The sequence below is a fragment of the Arachis ipaensis genome, chromosome B10 (assembly GCF_059453495.1).
Source record: "Arachis ipaensis isolate K30076 ecotype BB chromosome B10, ASM5945349v1, whole genome shotgun sequence".
Classification (NCBI taxonomy): domain Eukaryota; kingdom Viridiplantae; phylum Streptophyta; class Magnoliopsida; order Fabales; family Fabaceae; genus Arachis; species Arachis ipaensis.
The window spans coordinates 41094326-41111878 of NC_142435.1; the positions used below are offsets into that span (position 1 = coordinate 41094326).

The 17553-nt window shown below is 33.7% G+C and overlaps 2 protein-coding genes across 2 annotated transcripts; one reads left to right on the top strand and one right to left on the bottom strand.

Moving 5' to 3' along the window:
• Nucleotides 1-6656: 6656 nt before the first annotated feature.
• Nucleotides 6657-8298, bottom strand: LOC110267676 (uncharacterized). The gene is made up of 7 exons (XM_088484833.1): nucleotides 7986-8298; nucleotides 7811-7897; nucleotides 7498-7627; nucleotides 7272-7408; nucleotides 7032-7136; nucleotides 6868-6961; nucleotides 6657-6781 (listed from the first exon to the last, which is right to left on the bottom strand). Exons 1-4 carry the CDS (start codon nucleotides 8157-8159, stop codon nucleotides 7359-7361), a joined length of 441 nt encoding a protein of 146 aa, XP_088340959.1. The 5' UTR covers nucleotides 8160-8298; the 3' UTR covers nucleotides 6657-6781; nucleotides 6868-6961; nucleotides 7032-7136; nucleotides 7272-7358.
• A 1948-nt stretch (nucleotides 8299-10246) lies between these two features.
• On the top strand, nucleotides 10247-15357 carry LOC107621614 (peroxisomal nicotinamide adenine dinucleotide carrier-like). Its single transcript, XM_016323650.3, has 11 exons — nucleotides 10247-10657; nucleotides 10771-10848; nucleotides 10980-11054; nucleotides 11931-12061; nucleotides 12242-12296; nucleotides 12428-12544; nucleotides 12946-13014; nucleotides 13085-13192; nucleotides 13320-13388; nucleotides 13964-14018; nucleotides 14817-15357. Exons 1-11 carry the CDS (start codon nucleotides 10577-10579, stop codon nucleotides 15005-15007), a joined length of 1029 nt encoding a protein of 342 aa, XP_016179136.1. The 5' UTR covers nucleotides 10247-10576; the 3' UTR covers nucleotides 15008-15357.
• The last annotated feature ends 2196 nt before the right edge of the window (nucleotides 15358-17553 follow it).

Here is a 17553-nt window from a genome sequence, read left to right on the forward strand (position 1 = left end):
CGCTTGTTGCGACACTCAGATCTCGCATATCGCCGCTGGTTGTGGCACTCCATCTGGTCTAGCCGCTGAAAAAGGCGGTGCACGAGGTGGTAAATGGGCTCTGAGGTAGGTGGAGGTACAGTGGTGGTAGCTGGTGCAGCAGTGGATAAAGAAGAGGCAGCTGAAGGTGTGGCTGCCTCATCAAAAACGGTGAGGAATGGGGTTCTGTGACCTAAAGCCTGAAACTTCCTGCAGTGAGGGATAATCTTCTTGCAGTCTCATCAGCAAGCTCCCAAGGCACGTCAGCTTGACGGCCTAGCTGGGTGATCAGATAAGGGAAAGGAAGGGTGCCTCTGACATGGACCCTGGCCATGTAATGCCTGATGAAACGTGGAAGATACAGGTCCTTACCCTCCATCACACACCAGATGACGGTGATCATAGCAGCGGGCAGCTCTGTCTCATGAGTGCTCGGCATCACATAGTTGCTCAAAATCTGGTGCCAGAGAGCCTCATCATTCAGATATATCAGCTTGATCCCCTTAGGCATCAATGTGTTCTTACCCATGACCCAAGGGATAGTAGGATCAAGGGCTATTCTCTACTTGACAGCTTCCCAGTCAAATCTCATAAATCTCATATCCTCTTCAGCTTTTTGGTAACCATCAGGTTGATCTGACTTAGGCTGAAAGTGGAGGATGTCCTCAATAGCTTCCTCAGTGACCAAAATCTGTTTTCCTCTGAGGTTCACTGCATGCAGGGAAGTCTTGAAATAGTTACAGTAAAATTCTCTGACCCAGGAAGCATTGACCTCTGTCAAGTTTCTTTCCAAGAAGAACCAGCCTCTCTGTTTTATCTGTTCGGAGGTGTACTACTGTAGTTCTTCTGGAATTTTTAGAGTTCTTTCTAGGTACAGGTTCCTGGAAGTGGCAAACACTGGATACTTAAGCTCACAGTATCTGTTTACAAATTTAACTGGATCTGTGGCAGTAAGGAGCTGGTCAGCCTTCTCCTGCGGGGTAAAGTGCTTTTTTTGCCAGGAGTCGTCATGCAAGATGTCAAGGATGGACATAGAGGATTCGCCTCTTTTCCTTTTACCAGTGGTTGCTTTGCCTTTTCCTTTGCGTTGAGGGTCAGACATCCTGAAATGCAGAAATTCCAGGATATAATTGAAGAACAAAAGCAGGAAAGCAAGTAGGCAAATAGGATAATAGCAATATAAGCACATAGTGGCAAAAGAGCAGTAGCTAAAGTTATAGCCATTTGAGTGCGAAGAGGTCAGGCTGGACAGCTTAGTAATTTCTCCAACTTCTTGCATTCCTTCCACTTTTGCATGCTTCCTTTCCATCCTCTGAGCCATTACTGCCCTATAAATTCTGAAATCACTTAACACACATATCAAGGCATCTAATGGTAATAGGAGAGGATTAAACATAGGGAACTTAAGGCCAAAGAAGCATGTTTTCAATCAAAGCACATAATTAGGAAGGCAAATGTAAAACCATGCAAATAGTATGAATAAGTGGGTAAAGAGTTGATAAAAACCACTCAATTGAGCACAAGATAAACCATAAAATAGTGGTTTATCAAAAGGCGAATTGTATCACTAGATTAACGAATTCCGCTCTAGGCTATTCAGTATACGAAGTTGGAGAACAAGTTTCCAGCTCAATATTCAACAAGTTTGTGGTTACTTACGACTCAGTAGTGGCCGAGGTAAAATGTCAATGCTTATTATTTGAGTCAAGAGGGATATTGTGCCGTCACGTACTAAGTGTGTTAAGCTTTGAACGAGTAAGCCAAGTGTCATCGAGATATATATTGGAACGATGGAGCAAGAAGGTAAAGAGGAGACACACACACATCAAGAGCAGCCACGACGAGCCATTGTTGGAGCCAAGAAGCAAGAGGTTTGACGAATTAGTTTTTTGTTTGCAAAATATTTGTGAATTTAAATCAAAATCAGACGAGTTGACTACCATTCTGCACCGTGCGTACGATAAGGTCATGGTTGAGATGGAAGAATTGAAAGCCAAAAGGAAGGGGACATGTTCGTTATCTCATGAAGACGCCAACTTGGAATCCGTTAACGAGCTTCAAAGCCCTCCAAGGATTCGAACAAGAGGACGTCCAAAAAATAGGCTAGGTTCAAAGTTGGACAAACAGATTGCAAATGCCTCAAAGAAGAAGAAAACAAAAGATCTAAACAAGGTAAAAGTGATGTTGTTTAAACTTGTGGTGATTGATTTTAATTTTCTTGTTAATATTTTTGCTAATATGTGAGTTTATTATATCCAGTTAAACCTTTTTGATGCTGCATCAGTGGTGCATCCAAATTCCAGCCAATATCAAGGACGCGTTATGAATTATCAGTTCAGGGAACCAGCAGCAGTGGATAGTTTTTTGGGTGTTTAGTTATAGAATATGGGTGTAAACCTTAGTTTTTTAGGTGTATTTTTGAATTTTCTTGTGTTTGACATATATATATATATATCAGAATCTGCTGTTTATGTTATAAATTATTGTTTGTTTTTTATTAGGGTTTAGGGTTTAGGATTTTAGGGTTTAGGGTTTATGATTTTAGGGGTTTAGGGATAAAGCATCAGGGGATAGAAGTCTGGTGTATATTTAACTTTCCTTGGGTGTAAAATGAGATCTTATGGGTGTAAAAATCAATAATTTGGGTGTATAGTAGGTTGGGTGGTTTAGGGTTTAGGGTTTAGGTTTTAGGGTTTAGGGTTTAGGTTTTTAAGGTTTAGTGTTTAGGGTTTTGGTTTTTGGGTTTTGGGTTTAGGTTTTTAGGGTTTAGGGTTTTAGGGTGTAGGGTTTAGGGTTTATGGTTTAGGGTTTTAGGGATAAATCATCAGGGGGTAGATGTTTGGGTGTATATTCAACTTTCTTTCGGTGTAAAATGTCAGGTTATGGGTGTATATTTGGTTTGATGTTTTTCTTCATATTATAGTACCTGTAAATCAGACATTTTGAATACAGCAGAGAGAGTTTAATTATGAAAAAAATTTTTACTTATAATCGGATCAAATATATTTACAGCATGTGTTCAATTTCTTACAAGACTATATAACAGTTACATTAATCAGTGTCAATATCATTAGAATCTATCTGACAATATGGACTCAATAACAATGAGGATGGCCTGGACAGTCTTATTGCTACTACAAGAAGCACCGTTAAAATTGACGGCCAAATCGACGGTAAAGTTGTCGATAATATTAAAAATCAACGGCAAAATCGATGGCGAAAGCGATCGCTTATAAGCTTGTCGATTTTTCAAAAATCCAATAAAATCGACGGATTGGGAGGTTGTCGATAATATGAATTTTGGATTTTTACATATTTATTAAAAGCGACACCCTGCCTGTCGATAATATTATCAAAAAGCGACGTTCGCTTCATCGATATGTGATTTATTAAAATCGACAGCCTATCCATCGATATAATTATTAAATATCAACAAGAATGGCGTCGACTTATTAAATTAAAAAAGGGATAACATTTCCGTCGATTTTTAGGAGTAACAAAAAATGCAATGACAATGCTGATATCTAATTAATAATTATACAGGGCAATTGCTTATACATAATATATAGAAACAGAAGCTACATTCCACTACACAATAAATTATCTAGCTTCTTAAGAAGCATATTTTAAAACACTCAAAACAAGCACTAATGTAACCATGTATCCAAGCACAGATAACTTATTCATAAGTCTATTTATCAAAATATATACTACCATATGAGTCGTTACATGGATCAATTATCGATTGACACCATGAACTTTCAGTAATAACTTTTAACTTAAACATGAGAACTCTAAAATGCCATCCTCATCTCCACGCCCTTGATTTTGATCCATTGATGTTAGTTCTTGATGTGAGGAAAACTGGACATAAACATTCCTCCCCCTAGAGTAAAACAAAAGAACTAGATTGTTTAGGAACTCACACAATCAATAGAAAAGAAAAGTACATAACATACCATAATACCAAATTATCAGAACAATAGTTAAGGCAACAACAAATTAAAGACAGGAGGAATAAATAAGCTAAGTCTGTGCATACCTTATGGTTGGCTGAACATTTGCATAAAATTGTAAAGCATTAATGGCTGAAGTAACATATTGCATTTGGACAAGAGACTGAAATAAGTAGCAGATTAACAAAAAAAAGATAAAATAAAGCACCCTTAAATTTCTGAAGGAAAACCAAAAGTCTCATTTTGAGGCATGAATTTAAAAAGGAAAGCTTGATGAAGCCTTCAATGTAGAATTAGTTTTATTATCTTCAATGTGAGCTTGATGAAGCCTTCAAGCATTTTAATTTAGCTTGCAATCATTGGCCTCTTACCTTTAATTAACATGGATCATATATGTTGCTATTGCCATGTATTGTAACGGCTCTAGAATTGCCATTAAGAAACAATTGTTATAGTACTATGGTAGAAAAGACATTATACTAACTTATCCCTAAATTTAGGACAGCAAAGATGTAACCTGTAGCAGATCCCAGTGATACTCTTTTAGCATGTAGGGTATTTCTTTCACAAAAAAATTTATCCATAACAATTATTACAAAAGAATCCAAGAATCAGCTTCAAAAGAAGTTAGAAACAGTTAAATCCTGGCAGGTCCAATTTTATTCTTCAATTTCCAAAAGAAAAGAAAAGATCAATGGAATGTCAAATGAAATCAATGACTTGGAGCTGAAACTGAAAGCCCTATATGAGAAGAAGGACAAGTTAGAATCCACTGTGAAACTTTGTGAGGTTGAAACTCTCAGCATCAATAGGAAAGCTGCCACTTGGGTGAAAGAAAGCGAAGAGGTTGGTAGCAAACTCAAAGCTTCAGAGTCTGCCTTCAGAAATGCTGAATCATCAAAATAGAATTATGAGAGGAAGTTAATTGAATTGAAAAGAGCTCTTGGTAACATTAAACATTAGAATTTTCTTCATTTTGTAATTATTCCTGGATTGGTCTTAATTATAACTGTGAGCTGAGGTGTCTAGTTTGTTAGAGTGACAAAATGTCATAAAAGCAATAATGGAACCAGAGAGAATCATCCAAAATATTAGTGGAACTTTATCTGGAGTTTCTCAATTTTATCAATATACAGTTCATTCATCCTTACGAATCTCAGTCCTACTCATTGCTTCTCAATTCCTTCATAATTCTAGTTTATCAATCAAATAAACTTCTTACACATTCTGAACCTTACAACAAGCGTTTTCTCTTAGAATATGTAGAACTTGATCAGGATCAAGAAAATTTAATAATGGTTGAGCAAGCTTGAAGCTTCTCTCTTTGAAGTTTGAACAGTACTTGTAAGTAGGCTAATGGCTATTTGCATTTCTTGTTGCTCCATCTTTGGAAATCAACACTCTCATGCCCAAACTTTTTGTCCATTCACACTTCACAATTCATTCAAATAAGGTATACTAGCAATAATCGTTATCTAGAAAAAGCTTTAAAAGAACTAGGTCTAAAGTTAGAGACAGAGAGAAAGAGAGAGAGTAACTGATTTTTGTAATCCTAAAAATGATAAAAAAAAATTAATAAAGAATGAAACTGCAGAGAGAGAAAGAGAGATAGTAACTGATTTTTGTTGAGTACCTTCTGCGCAACCGCAAAATTGATCCAACGCCATTAACGACAGCTCACACGTTCTTCTTTCTTTTGAATCAAGAAGCACTTTGACGATCACGGACATCACGCCAGCTTCCACTACTTTGATTCTGTTTCTTTCCCATGGATAGAGCTCAACCACCAGCTTCAATGCCGCCTTATGAGCCTGCTGTGGTCGCGTACCACTCTCGTGATTTCAAACAATATTCGGTTTTCACGCTGATCAACTGGATCGGATTTGAAACCGTAAATGCCGATTTCAAAAGCAGTGTTGCGTACGCTCTTGATTGGCAGCTCCCAAGCTTCAACGCTTGCAGCAACGATTCAAGGAACTGAAGGCACTCATTGTTGATTAGCTTCTTGATCTGATTTTCTGAGAGATCAAGTTGAAACAAGATCTCAATCGCAGTTTCAGTCAGATCTCGTAGTTCTTCTTCGGCACTATTGTTCTTCTTCATCATGATTGTAGCTAAGAACTCTATTATGTTGCACCTAAAGATATTTATAACGAGAGAGACAACGACACTAGTGTACTGGAGCGAAGACGGCGGGTGCGGGAGCAGCGGAGCAAAGACGGCACAGCGGCAGTGGAGAGAGAAGGTTGGTGAAATGGCGGAGGTGAAATGGAGAAGGTGAGTTGGTTAATTTCTATGGGAAAATGTGGGTGAAACTAGGGACGCGGGAAGCAATCGCTGGTGTAAGTTTTTATTGATTAAAATAGACGGCAGCTACGCTAATTTTAGTTAAAACAAAAATCAACCTCTTAACCTTCTATTTTATAAAAAAATTTATACCATGCATTTACTTTCAAAGAGAAATTTTAACCGTTTAAATTTATCAACAGCGACAAATGTCGATATTAGAAATATTAAAATAAACAATACATCCGTCGATTTTAAAAAAAAATATAAGATCTTTAACATAATAGACGACCCAGTCGTCGATTTTAATATTTTATTTTAAATAATTATTTTTTTATTTTATCGACGACAAGCCGTCGATAAATATCGATAGAAAATACATCTGTCGATTTTGAGCGTCCATAATTACAATGTTTTTTATAGTGTGCATCACTTCTCCTAATGGCTTCAGCCTTGTCTTGATTCATTTCATGAAATAGAATCCGGGAAGCATATTCTACTCTATAGTGGTCCACCTCGTCCTGAAGTTTAAAAGAATATTTTTTTTAGTCAACTATGTTAATTTAGTAAGGTAATATAGAGTTATTTAGTTTTTAAACACAATTACCTGGGTCCAGTTGTCTCACTCATACTTTCCCCTTTTAACGTTTTCGGGCTGAATTATCTCAAGCCACTTCATTACATATATAGCACAGTCATAGCTGAAAAACAAGAAATAAATTAGCAAATTACATCTAGGAAAGTTTAATTTTCAGATTAAAAGATTTATACCTTGTCTTTTGGCCTGAGATATTAATGTATGGTGTATGAATTCCGTGATCATTTTTCTTCAGAGGTGCCCCCAGCATATACTCTTATTCTTGAAATTACATGTCCCTTAAAACACAAAATAAATCAATAATATATGAATAAATTCAATAAAGGAATATAAACAAAGGAGCACAAACCTACACCTTATATTGAACAGAAATACACCCAAATATTAAAATACATAACACAGAACCAACTTACAGCAAATATATTTATGTTCTTTCTTTCATTGGCTGGACAAGTCTTGTGATATGGGTCGAGTATAAAAGATTTTTTTTTTCTCTTGTATCATCCACCCATAACCACCAATGTTGTGAATGGCAAATAGGTGCAAAAATCTGAAGTATGTCCATATTGAACAGTCTTTTAATTTATTTGGCACATAAGTAAAAAATGTTAATAAGAAGATTTAGAAACGAAAACTTACATAACGATGCGATGCTAAGTTTTTTAAGGTCAAAGAAGGGTATAAACATTGGGTAGTCTTCCACCCTAAATGGCTTATTGATTTTAGGCTGTAAGAATACCCCTTCTGGATGATTTGCAATGGTCATGTTCTGCAACAATTGTGAAACACCAAATGAATACAGAAAATACACCCAAACGAATGAAAAAAATACACCTAAACGAATACAGAAAATACACCCAAATGAATACAGAAAACACACCCAAACAAATACATAAAATACACCCAAACGAATGCAGAAAATACACCCAAGATTTGTTGAAGTACCACTTACCACAATATCAGGGGAGAAACAGTATATTTCTTCTTGAAACATTTTAATGTTTTGCTGGTTAAGGATGAGGTATATGGCAAAGACAATCTAGAAATAAAAGCCCAAATCAATTTTACATAAATCGATATTGTATTTACTTTTCATGATAAAATCATTAATGTTATTCTAATATTACCTCAGCTTCTATATGTGTATCAGCTTGGAGAGATGCGAAGTGAATTTTTGAGATAATGTGTTTATCTTGGGCATTGAGTGTGCACACGGTGTCATACTCATTAGTATTTCCATCTGTGTATGTTTTCACATGTGTGGCCCAGATGTAGCATTTCTCTTTCATTTCAGCACTCATTTCATTTGTCCTCGCAGGAGTTTCAAACTTTTCAAAACTTTCTTCACCACTTTGCTTATGAATAGGTGGAGTTTTACCTTCTGTTTTCACCCCACTGCCTGCAATTTTTCCCACCAGCTTCCCTAACTGTTCTATTAGTTTTGGCGTTTCAGGAGTTTTCGCCCTCTGTCCCCCTCTTGCATTGCTGCACTCTCTTGCGTTGTTGCTTCTTCTTGGCTTGAATCAGTCAAGTCGAGGCTGAATGATGGCATCGGACCTTGTTTAGGAATGTACGATGCTGTCCGTGCTATCATCATCGGTGCAACAGCATCTTCTGGGGCTGGATTACTGCGTGATGAGATATAACATAATATAAGAATAAGAATAAATGAATGATATTGAAAACAAAATTTTACTCTACTGAACTTACACTTTAAATGGAGCTGGTGGAAGCGTGGGTGTGCTTTGTTCAGTTTTTGGCGGTGGTTCTGGAGTGCTGCAGTGTTACAGAACAATTGTGAGGATATACACCCCAACAAGGACAATATACACCCAAACAATAAACAAATACACTCAAAGATTACAGAAAATACACCAAACGAATACACACAATACACCCAAATGAATACAGAAAATACAAAAAATACAGACAAATGATTACAGAAAATAGACCCAAATGAATACAGAAAATACACCCAAACGAATACAGACAATACACCCAAACAAATACAGAAAATACACCCAAATGAATACACCCTAACAAGAACAATATACACCCAAATAATAAACAAATACACCCCAAGATTATTCTTGATCTTTTTGTAGTTTCTTCATTAACTTTTTCACTTGGAGACTTTGCAGGGGTTGGTTCAATTTCTGACACAAGGGTTGGTTCAATTTCTAGCACAGTAGTTGATTGGGACAGTGGTAGACAAACTTGAATCGGAACTCTAAACAAGAAGAAAAATAAAAGGTTAACAAAGCCCGTGAAAGTAAAATGGTTATAAGGTTGAAATTTTCTTGAAAAACTCACATTGAAAGCGCTTCGGTTTGTGACTGTGTCTCTACCCGCAAGACCATCATGTTCTCTTCAACTAGACTCAACCTGAAATACACCCAAAGAAAGTCAAAAATACACCCGAAGCATTCAAAAGAAAGACAGGCTTTGTTTTTTAGAACTTACATAGTTCCAGTTTTGGCTTTTTTTCCTGCCTTTTTTTTCTCGAATAAAACATTAAAAGGCTTTTTTTCTAAAAAAAATATATAAAGAATTAGAAGCAGAAGGTAATAAAAGATAAAAGCAACCGGTATTAGAAAGAGAAATTACATGCTCTCCACCGGTTTGTTTACGCTACTTTGATCTGTGTGTCCTTGAGACAAATGATCATCACTTCCTAAGTTTACCTCCGGTATTCTAAACATAGAGTAGATATTATTCAGTAAAAATACCATACTGTTAAATCAGGATAACAAGATTTATCAAATAAAGGTTCTTACGTTTCAAATGAGACATAGTGACCTTCTGTCGATCGCAGGTCAGCTTCCTTCTCCCTGGCAAACCAGAAACAATTATTAGCAAAGAAAACACCTTAAAATCGGAAATATACACCCCAACAAGACATATCCCTGTGCAGCAGATTTTTCATTGTTTTTCTTCTTCCTAGATTCTCTTAAGATTTCTTCTAATTCTTCAGTTTCAATTTCAGATCTAATAGTACATGCATAAAAGAACATGTTAACAAATATAATTTTGATGATAAACGGTAATATAGCTTACAAAGTACTCTACCTATGATAAGATTGAGCTTGTTCAGGAGATGAATCCTCAACAATGACCTTTTTTTTTTCGATTGTGTCCTAAAAAAAAAAACAAGTATGAATCAGAAATACAAAATAAAATTAATGCAATATATACATTTGATCATCTAAGAAATTTGCGCGTAGCACGGGTCTTACACTAAGAAATTTAACATTTCAATATTTTTGTTAAATAAATTTTATTTTTATGAGTTCATGATTGAATTTATTTTTTTTAAAGGCTAAAAATAATACCAGCCTTAATTTGTATTTTTTTTTATAAATGAGTTGTGAAAGTGCACTTGGCAGTTGAGCACCCCTTAGCTTGTTTCCTTAACGGTTAACAACGTCAACGTTATTTGCTTTTTCCCAAACACAACAACCAAAACGAAAGCTTCATCACAAAATTCCGAAAGTCGTGCTTCCATGCCTTTATTCCATTCCATTCTCTTGATCCATATTGAAAACAATCCTTCATGTATGTGCAAACTGCAAAATCACCATCACTATACTAATTACTATACACTCTCTATTATCAAATCTTAATTTCTTTTTCTGCTTAGTTACCAGTTGCCATGCTTTCCTGAGAAATATTTTCATTTTCCCAAGAAAATAAATAATAACAGAAAAGAAGAAAAGAAATGTCGGACGCTTTGATCAATGGATTGGCCGGAGCTGGGGGAGGGATCATTTCTCAGCTCATAACATACCCCCTTTTAACTGTGCGAATTTGGTTTCAAAAACTGATCCTCTCGTGAAAATTTTCAAGTGGGTTTTCTCTTAAGACGTGAAAGATTTGAATTTTTATAATTATTTTTTCTGGTGTGATCTGCAGTTAAACACTCGCCAACAAACCGACCGTGATGTAAAGAAAATCAAGAGTAAAGTTGGAACCCTCGAACAAATGTGCCAGGTCCTTTTTTCTGTCTTTATTTCAGCTTGAATCATAATGCCATAGTGTAACTTTTTTTTAGCTAAATAATGTATTTTATGAAAGGAAGAAAGTGGGGTTCGTGATTGTTGGGAAAAAAAATATTGATATAGGTTGTGAAGGAAGAAGGGTGGGAACGATTGTATGGAGGGTTGATACCATCACTAGTTGGTACTGCTGCATCTCAGGTGAGCTTATTTCAGCTTATTATGTTTGGAGATTTTTTATTTTTTGTATCAGACACCTCTTCTTGTGTAATTGTAACTGTTGTTGATGTTGCTGCAAGATTTTCTAAGGTGATCTCACACTCCCTCTAATGGTGGAGAGGTGTGTCAGTTCGGTATACAAGAAAAAATGAGTGTATAAAACATTGCTGCTATTTGTTTACTTTGTTGATCAATATTGATATTTCCTAATTTCTAAACAAAGAATTTTTTTTTTAATTTACAAGTTAGGAAGGAGATTAGGATGATGTTTAGGAAATATATATCACACTATTTGTTGATATATTTCATTTTTGTGCTAAATGAATGGGAAAATTAGATTGAAAATAAACTCCAAAGTGATATTGGAGATTGACCGCGTACACTAAAATAGTCTTTGATATCCCAATTACATTAATTACGTCCCAGAGATAGGCAAAAATATACTATACTAGTCCTTAATAGCATGATGAGTCACTTATAGAAAAGGGTCGAAGGACTAATACGGTGTAATTTTGCCAATCTCAAATAAGTAGAAGTTTAGCTTGGTGAATAGTGTGTTGAAATGTTTATCTCATAGAAGGCCAACAGGGTAGCCTATAATGATCATCTTCCAATTTTTCTTCTTATGTTAGTGGTAAAAGATTATCCTTTGACATTTTATTAAGATGGATAAGGAAACTTTAGAGACTTATTGAATATAACTATTGACATACTTTACTTATTTGTTTGATTCAGAATGAACTATGGAAGTTTTCCAACTAGCCATGATTGCTGCATCATGTATTTTTATAGCAACATGTTCAATGTTTTTCTTTGAATTTCATATTGGTTTAGTTTCTCACAAATTTTATGGTACAGGGTGTTTATTATTATTTCTATCAAATATTCAGGAACAGAGCCGAAGAAGCTGCACTAACACAAAAAAAGATTGGCATCAGTGATGGATCAGTTGGAATGCTATCCTCTCTTTTTATTGCTGCTTTATCTGGGTACTTTTCTTCTGCCCAGAAAAGATCCCCTATGGTTATAGTTTGTTTTAGTTTTCTTATAATTCAATCATATGCTTTGTGAAGTGTTGTTGATTTGACCTTCCAACATCATGTTAGTGAAAATCAATGATTAGATAATATGATCTCAATGACTTAATTCTTTTATTTTATTTTTGGTAGGTCTCTTAATGTGCTTTTGACGAATCCTATATGGGTTGTTGTCACCCGTATGCAGGTAATTTAGTTACATGATAACATTGTTTTAAAGAGAAGGAATCATGGAAAGAAATGATTTCTTACATTGAACTTGATTATTATTGTTTTTGTCTTTTCAATTTTTGTGGAAAACCACTTTTTACTATGCAGACACAAAGAAAAGAGTCAAATAAGAAAGATCCTGACCTGGGATTGTTAATTGTTGGTGGTGAAGAAAGCGTTCCTCTTCCTGCAGATAAGCCTCTTCCATATGACACTAAACATGTGGTAGGTAAATTCTTTATCAGTGATCTCTTTGTGATATTCGAACAAATAGACCAAGACAATTGTGATTATTATTGATTTGTTAAGTATATCATCACCCTTGAAAGATTAACTTTGTTGGAAAAAAGACCATTCAAACATTAATAATGATCATCCGACACTTGAAGGGTTAATATGTTTTGTTTTAGTTTTGACTAAACACCATCATATGTCAACGTGTAATATACCATAGTTACATGTTTCACCAATTAGATGACGTGTCACGTACTAATTTATACGTACCAATTTACAATTTATCTGCGTATCAGAACATCATAAGTATATTTTTTATATAATATTTTACATGTGGCATACTGCGTATCGATTCCCATACCATAACGCAACGTACTAATATGTGTTTGCAGATACAAGAAGTCTATGAAGAAGGTGGAATCCTTGGTTTCTGGAATGGTGTGTTACCATCATTGATCATGGTACGTTCGAAAATAAATTCTTTCATTATCATCACATGAACTATTATTGATTGTTTTTCACTAATTGCAGGTATGCAACCCTTCCATTCAGTTCATGCTGTATGAAACCATGTTATTAAAGATGAAAAGAAGACCTTATGGGAATAAGAAGGGTAGAAATGGGGTAACTGCATTTGAGGTATTATTCTCATTTTGCTTCTCTAGGTATATCACTTCCAACTGATATCATATTCACACCTTCCTTCCCTTATTTGCTTTTGATTGTTTACAACATTTGTCAGACTAAGATTCCCTTATGGCACTAGATATTTCTTCTTGGAGCTTTGGCTAAGCTTGGAGCTACTGTTGTAATTTATCCTCTTCTAGTTCTCAAGGTATATTTTATTATCTTTCTCAACATGTTGGTTTGAATTGGCTAAATATGATCCTTAAAAAAGAATGAAATTACTTATTAGTCTCTAATTGTCTGAGTTAAGTCTTGATTTAATCTCTAATATTTTAAATGTCATATTCTTATCCTAAATCTTTATATCGTCCTATTTTTGTCTTCTAGACAATATTAAAATTTTTTCTTTCAAAAATACATTTTTTTTGTCTTTTTTATTCTCAAATTACTAGAACCATTGCTACAACTACTATAATTATGATTGTGTTCGTTACCAAAAAGAAGATGATAATCAAAGAAATGATATGTTAAAAGAAAAATTTTTAATTTTGACCAAAGCACTAAAATAGGATAAAATAAGACGTATATGACAAAAATAAGATGTTTCCAATACAAGGAACGAAATTAAGACGTAGCTCAAATATTAAGAACTAAAACAGTAATCTGCTGAAGTATCTTTGCTTGGGCTGTGTGATGGGTTGAGTTGTGTTTTGGTTCCACCATTATTCAAGATAAGTAAGGAATGCTTTTTTCGTTTCTATTCCCACTTGTATGTTCTTACAGTCAAGGCTTCAAGCTAAACAGGATAAAACAGGGGACAACAGGCACCATTATACAGGTTTGAGTTATGCCAATCTTCTCTTATAAATGCATGCCATAATCCAATTGTGTGTTAGATTTCTTGTCCTTTGATCTTGTTTTGTCAATGAAGACACGACAGTATTAAGATCAACGGAGACATATCCCCAACTTTAAATGCTTTTAGTTCCTATAGAAAAAATTTGGTCCCCCAATGTTGTAAGGAAACAACATCTAGTAATACCCCAAACCTTTAATCATCAAATTAGTCCCCAAACTTTAATTTCGTTAGACATCACATCAGATTGTTCATCTATATAAAAAGACTAATCCGAAAATGTTAAAAATTATTAGGGACTGGTATGTCTTTATTAAATAACGATAGGAACTGAGCTATCAAACTTCTTATCAAAGTTTGACATGAGAATTGATATGTCTAACCAGGAGCGGAGCTAGATAAAATAGAAAGGGACTAAAAATATTTACACAACAAAATTTTAAGGGGGGCTAAACTGAAATTTACATATAATCTATATGTAAAAATTAAAATTACGGGGGGTCATTGCCCGCTTCCTCACTATGTGGCTCCGCCCCTGTGTCTAACAACATAAAAGGTTAGAGATTGATTTAGTGAATAAAATTTGTTAAGGGACACAACATAAAAGGTTAGAGATTGATTTAGTGAATAAAATTTGTTAAGGATTAAATTGTTCGACTAAAAATTCTTTGAAGACTCATTTTGGGATATTACTTAACAAAATCTCTAGTACTCATAAGGAGTAGATATGTATAAAATATTTGCTTTCCTCTCTGAAGTTGCAAAATCTTTGAAATTCAGGCACATGGGATGCAATTGTTAAGATGATAAACTATGAAGGGATCTATGGATTCTACAAAGGCATGGGCACTAAAATTGTACAAAGTGTTCTAGCTGCTGCTGTTTTGTTCATGATGAAGGAAGAACTCGTTAAAGGCGTTCAATCCTTTCTAGCTAAAGATGGATCTAACGCTGTAAAGCGAAAAGAATGATGATCGATCAAGAGTGAAAACTCGAGTGAAGACCATTAGCATCATTAGAACTTCTCACTAGGATGAAAAAGCTATCACTAGAGTTTTTCTCTAGATTTATATTTTCATGAACGTTATTTAGTTCATAGGAAATAGTGTATGTCATGTGTGTGACCCTTTCTTTAGGTCATACATTACACCGCTCTTTTTCAAACTATGCATTAACCGCACATGATGCTTGTGCATTTGGTTGTCCTTATATATAGAGAGAGAGCGCACGCAAAGTCATGAGGACAAATACTCTTACATTGGTGTAATTGAAATGATAGGGATGAAACTTATCTGTGCTTCAATGGATTCTTGAATGTTTGTAGCATTGGTAGTGCATGAATGTAGGGATCAAGTTTTGAATATGAACTTCATCCCTCTTTATGCATGAAGGTTTTCAGTGTGATAAACTGCCATAAACAATTTATAATAATTTTCGCTTTGATCTTTTTTTTTTTAATAGTGAATATTTTTGTACATATTTTTATTTGTACAAATTGTATTATTGTAGAGATTTTTAAGTTTTATTGAACTGACTATTAGGCAGTCGAAATATATAGTGAACAAATTAATAGAATTAGATTGTAATTTAAAAATGATTTTTTTTTCTTTGTTTTAGAATGTGTGATTTCATATCATATAAGATATTTTTTACACATTCTTTTAGTGTCAGTTAGCTTAAATGATATGAGATCATACTTTGCAAGAGTAATTGAAACGAAAAAACAGAGAATATTTTATATTAACACAATAAAACTAGAATTTGTGACAAGCAAGCTTTTTAGTACTAGATAAGAAATCTATTTATTAAAATGAGAGAGTTACTATTTTTTTGTTCTTTACACTTTGTTTGGATAGATGATGAAAAATAAAAAAGAAAATAGAAGTGAATTTTTTATGAGTTGTTTAGATGAAAAAAAAATGGATAGAAAAAAATAAATAAATAACTTTTTTTATTTGGATAAAAAAAAGTGGAAAAAAAATCGAATAAAATTACGTTAATATCCTTATCTACATTATAGGTAGATTAAAGTGTGCATTATATGTAAAATAATAAATCTATCTTTATTATAAAATAAAGTACAAATATTTTTATTTGTTTATTTTTTATTTTATTTTATAAATATTATATTTTTATATATTTGATTTAAATTATTTATCTAATACATATGATATTTAAATGTGAATTTCTATTATAATAACGGTTAGGTAGACTATTGGAAATCTGAACAACGCGAATAATGGACTGATCTTTTAGCCCACTAAGGATTAAAAGAAAAATCAGCCCAACTCAAATTAAAAAAAAAACTTTTTAATCCTACCATTAGAAATTTTAACCATCTATTCCCTTTTAACTCTAATTACATTTTCTTCTGATCTAAACTCTCTCTCAGTGCCATCATGTGCCATCATTTCCTGCCGTCACCAATTTCGAGTACTGTATTAAGAACAAATATCTCACATAAAGAATAAACATCTCATTTATACGAAGAAACAATAATGAGTACATAGTTCAACACAATAGAAATTTAGGAGTTAGGACCACTTATTCACTAGCTATACTAGCTAGTGAGCTTTTTGTTCTCATGAAATAGAACCACAATTCATAGTTTTCTTTTCCAAAAAAAAAAGGAAAAATATTAAATAATTAAAAATATAGATCTGACAAAAAAAGCTATAGACAACTAAAGCTTAGGATTAGAACTGAGATTTGTTGGCTGAAATTGAGTATTATGTTTGGTGATCAGAGATTGAAACTAAAATTTCAGTCTTGAGGTACATAATTTTAATCCGTTTAGTACCTCCAAAAAGGTAGAAAGTGGGGGGACACTTGCATTTCTAAATATGTAGACTGAAACTTTAATAACGTTTTTTTTTTAAATAATTCCGCTATGTTACCAACAGTATTTCTGTCAACTTCTACCAACTCTTATTTATAACTATGTTTAATGGAAGTATCTTTGTGGATGTGTCTAATAAAAATATATTTATAACTTTGTTTAATGGAAGTATCTTTGTGGATGTGTCTAATAAAAATATTTTTTTATGGCTGTGTTTAATAGAAGTGTCTTTATAGATGTATTTTCTGGATGTGTCTCTTTATATATGTGTTTAAAATATAATAATTAATTATTATTGACAATAAGTTGGCAGATAATATATTGGTACCTTATACTTTTTTTTTTAAAATATTTTCACTTAACGGTTGAATTTCAATTCTACTTATTATCTCCATATTTATCTTAACCCAACATGATACTAAGACATAATTCAATCTAAATATTTTTTACACCAAATACAATACATACACTTAATTTAATCTTTATCTCAATATCTATTTTTCAATTTCTATCTCTTCTCCAAATACAGTCATAGAGCTGCACCAGGATTAGAAATCTGAGTTATCAAAGGAGTAGAATTAGGAATCCATAAATAATGATAGAAAGAGTGTGTGAGTATGTGTAGTGTAAGGTAAAAGAAAAAAAAAAGAAAATTATAAGGTCAAATTAATTAAAAAA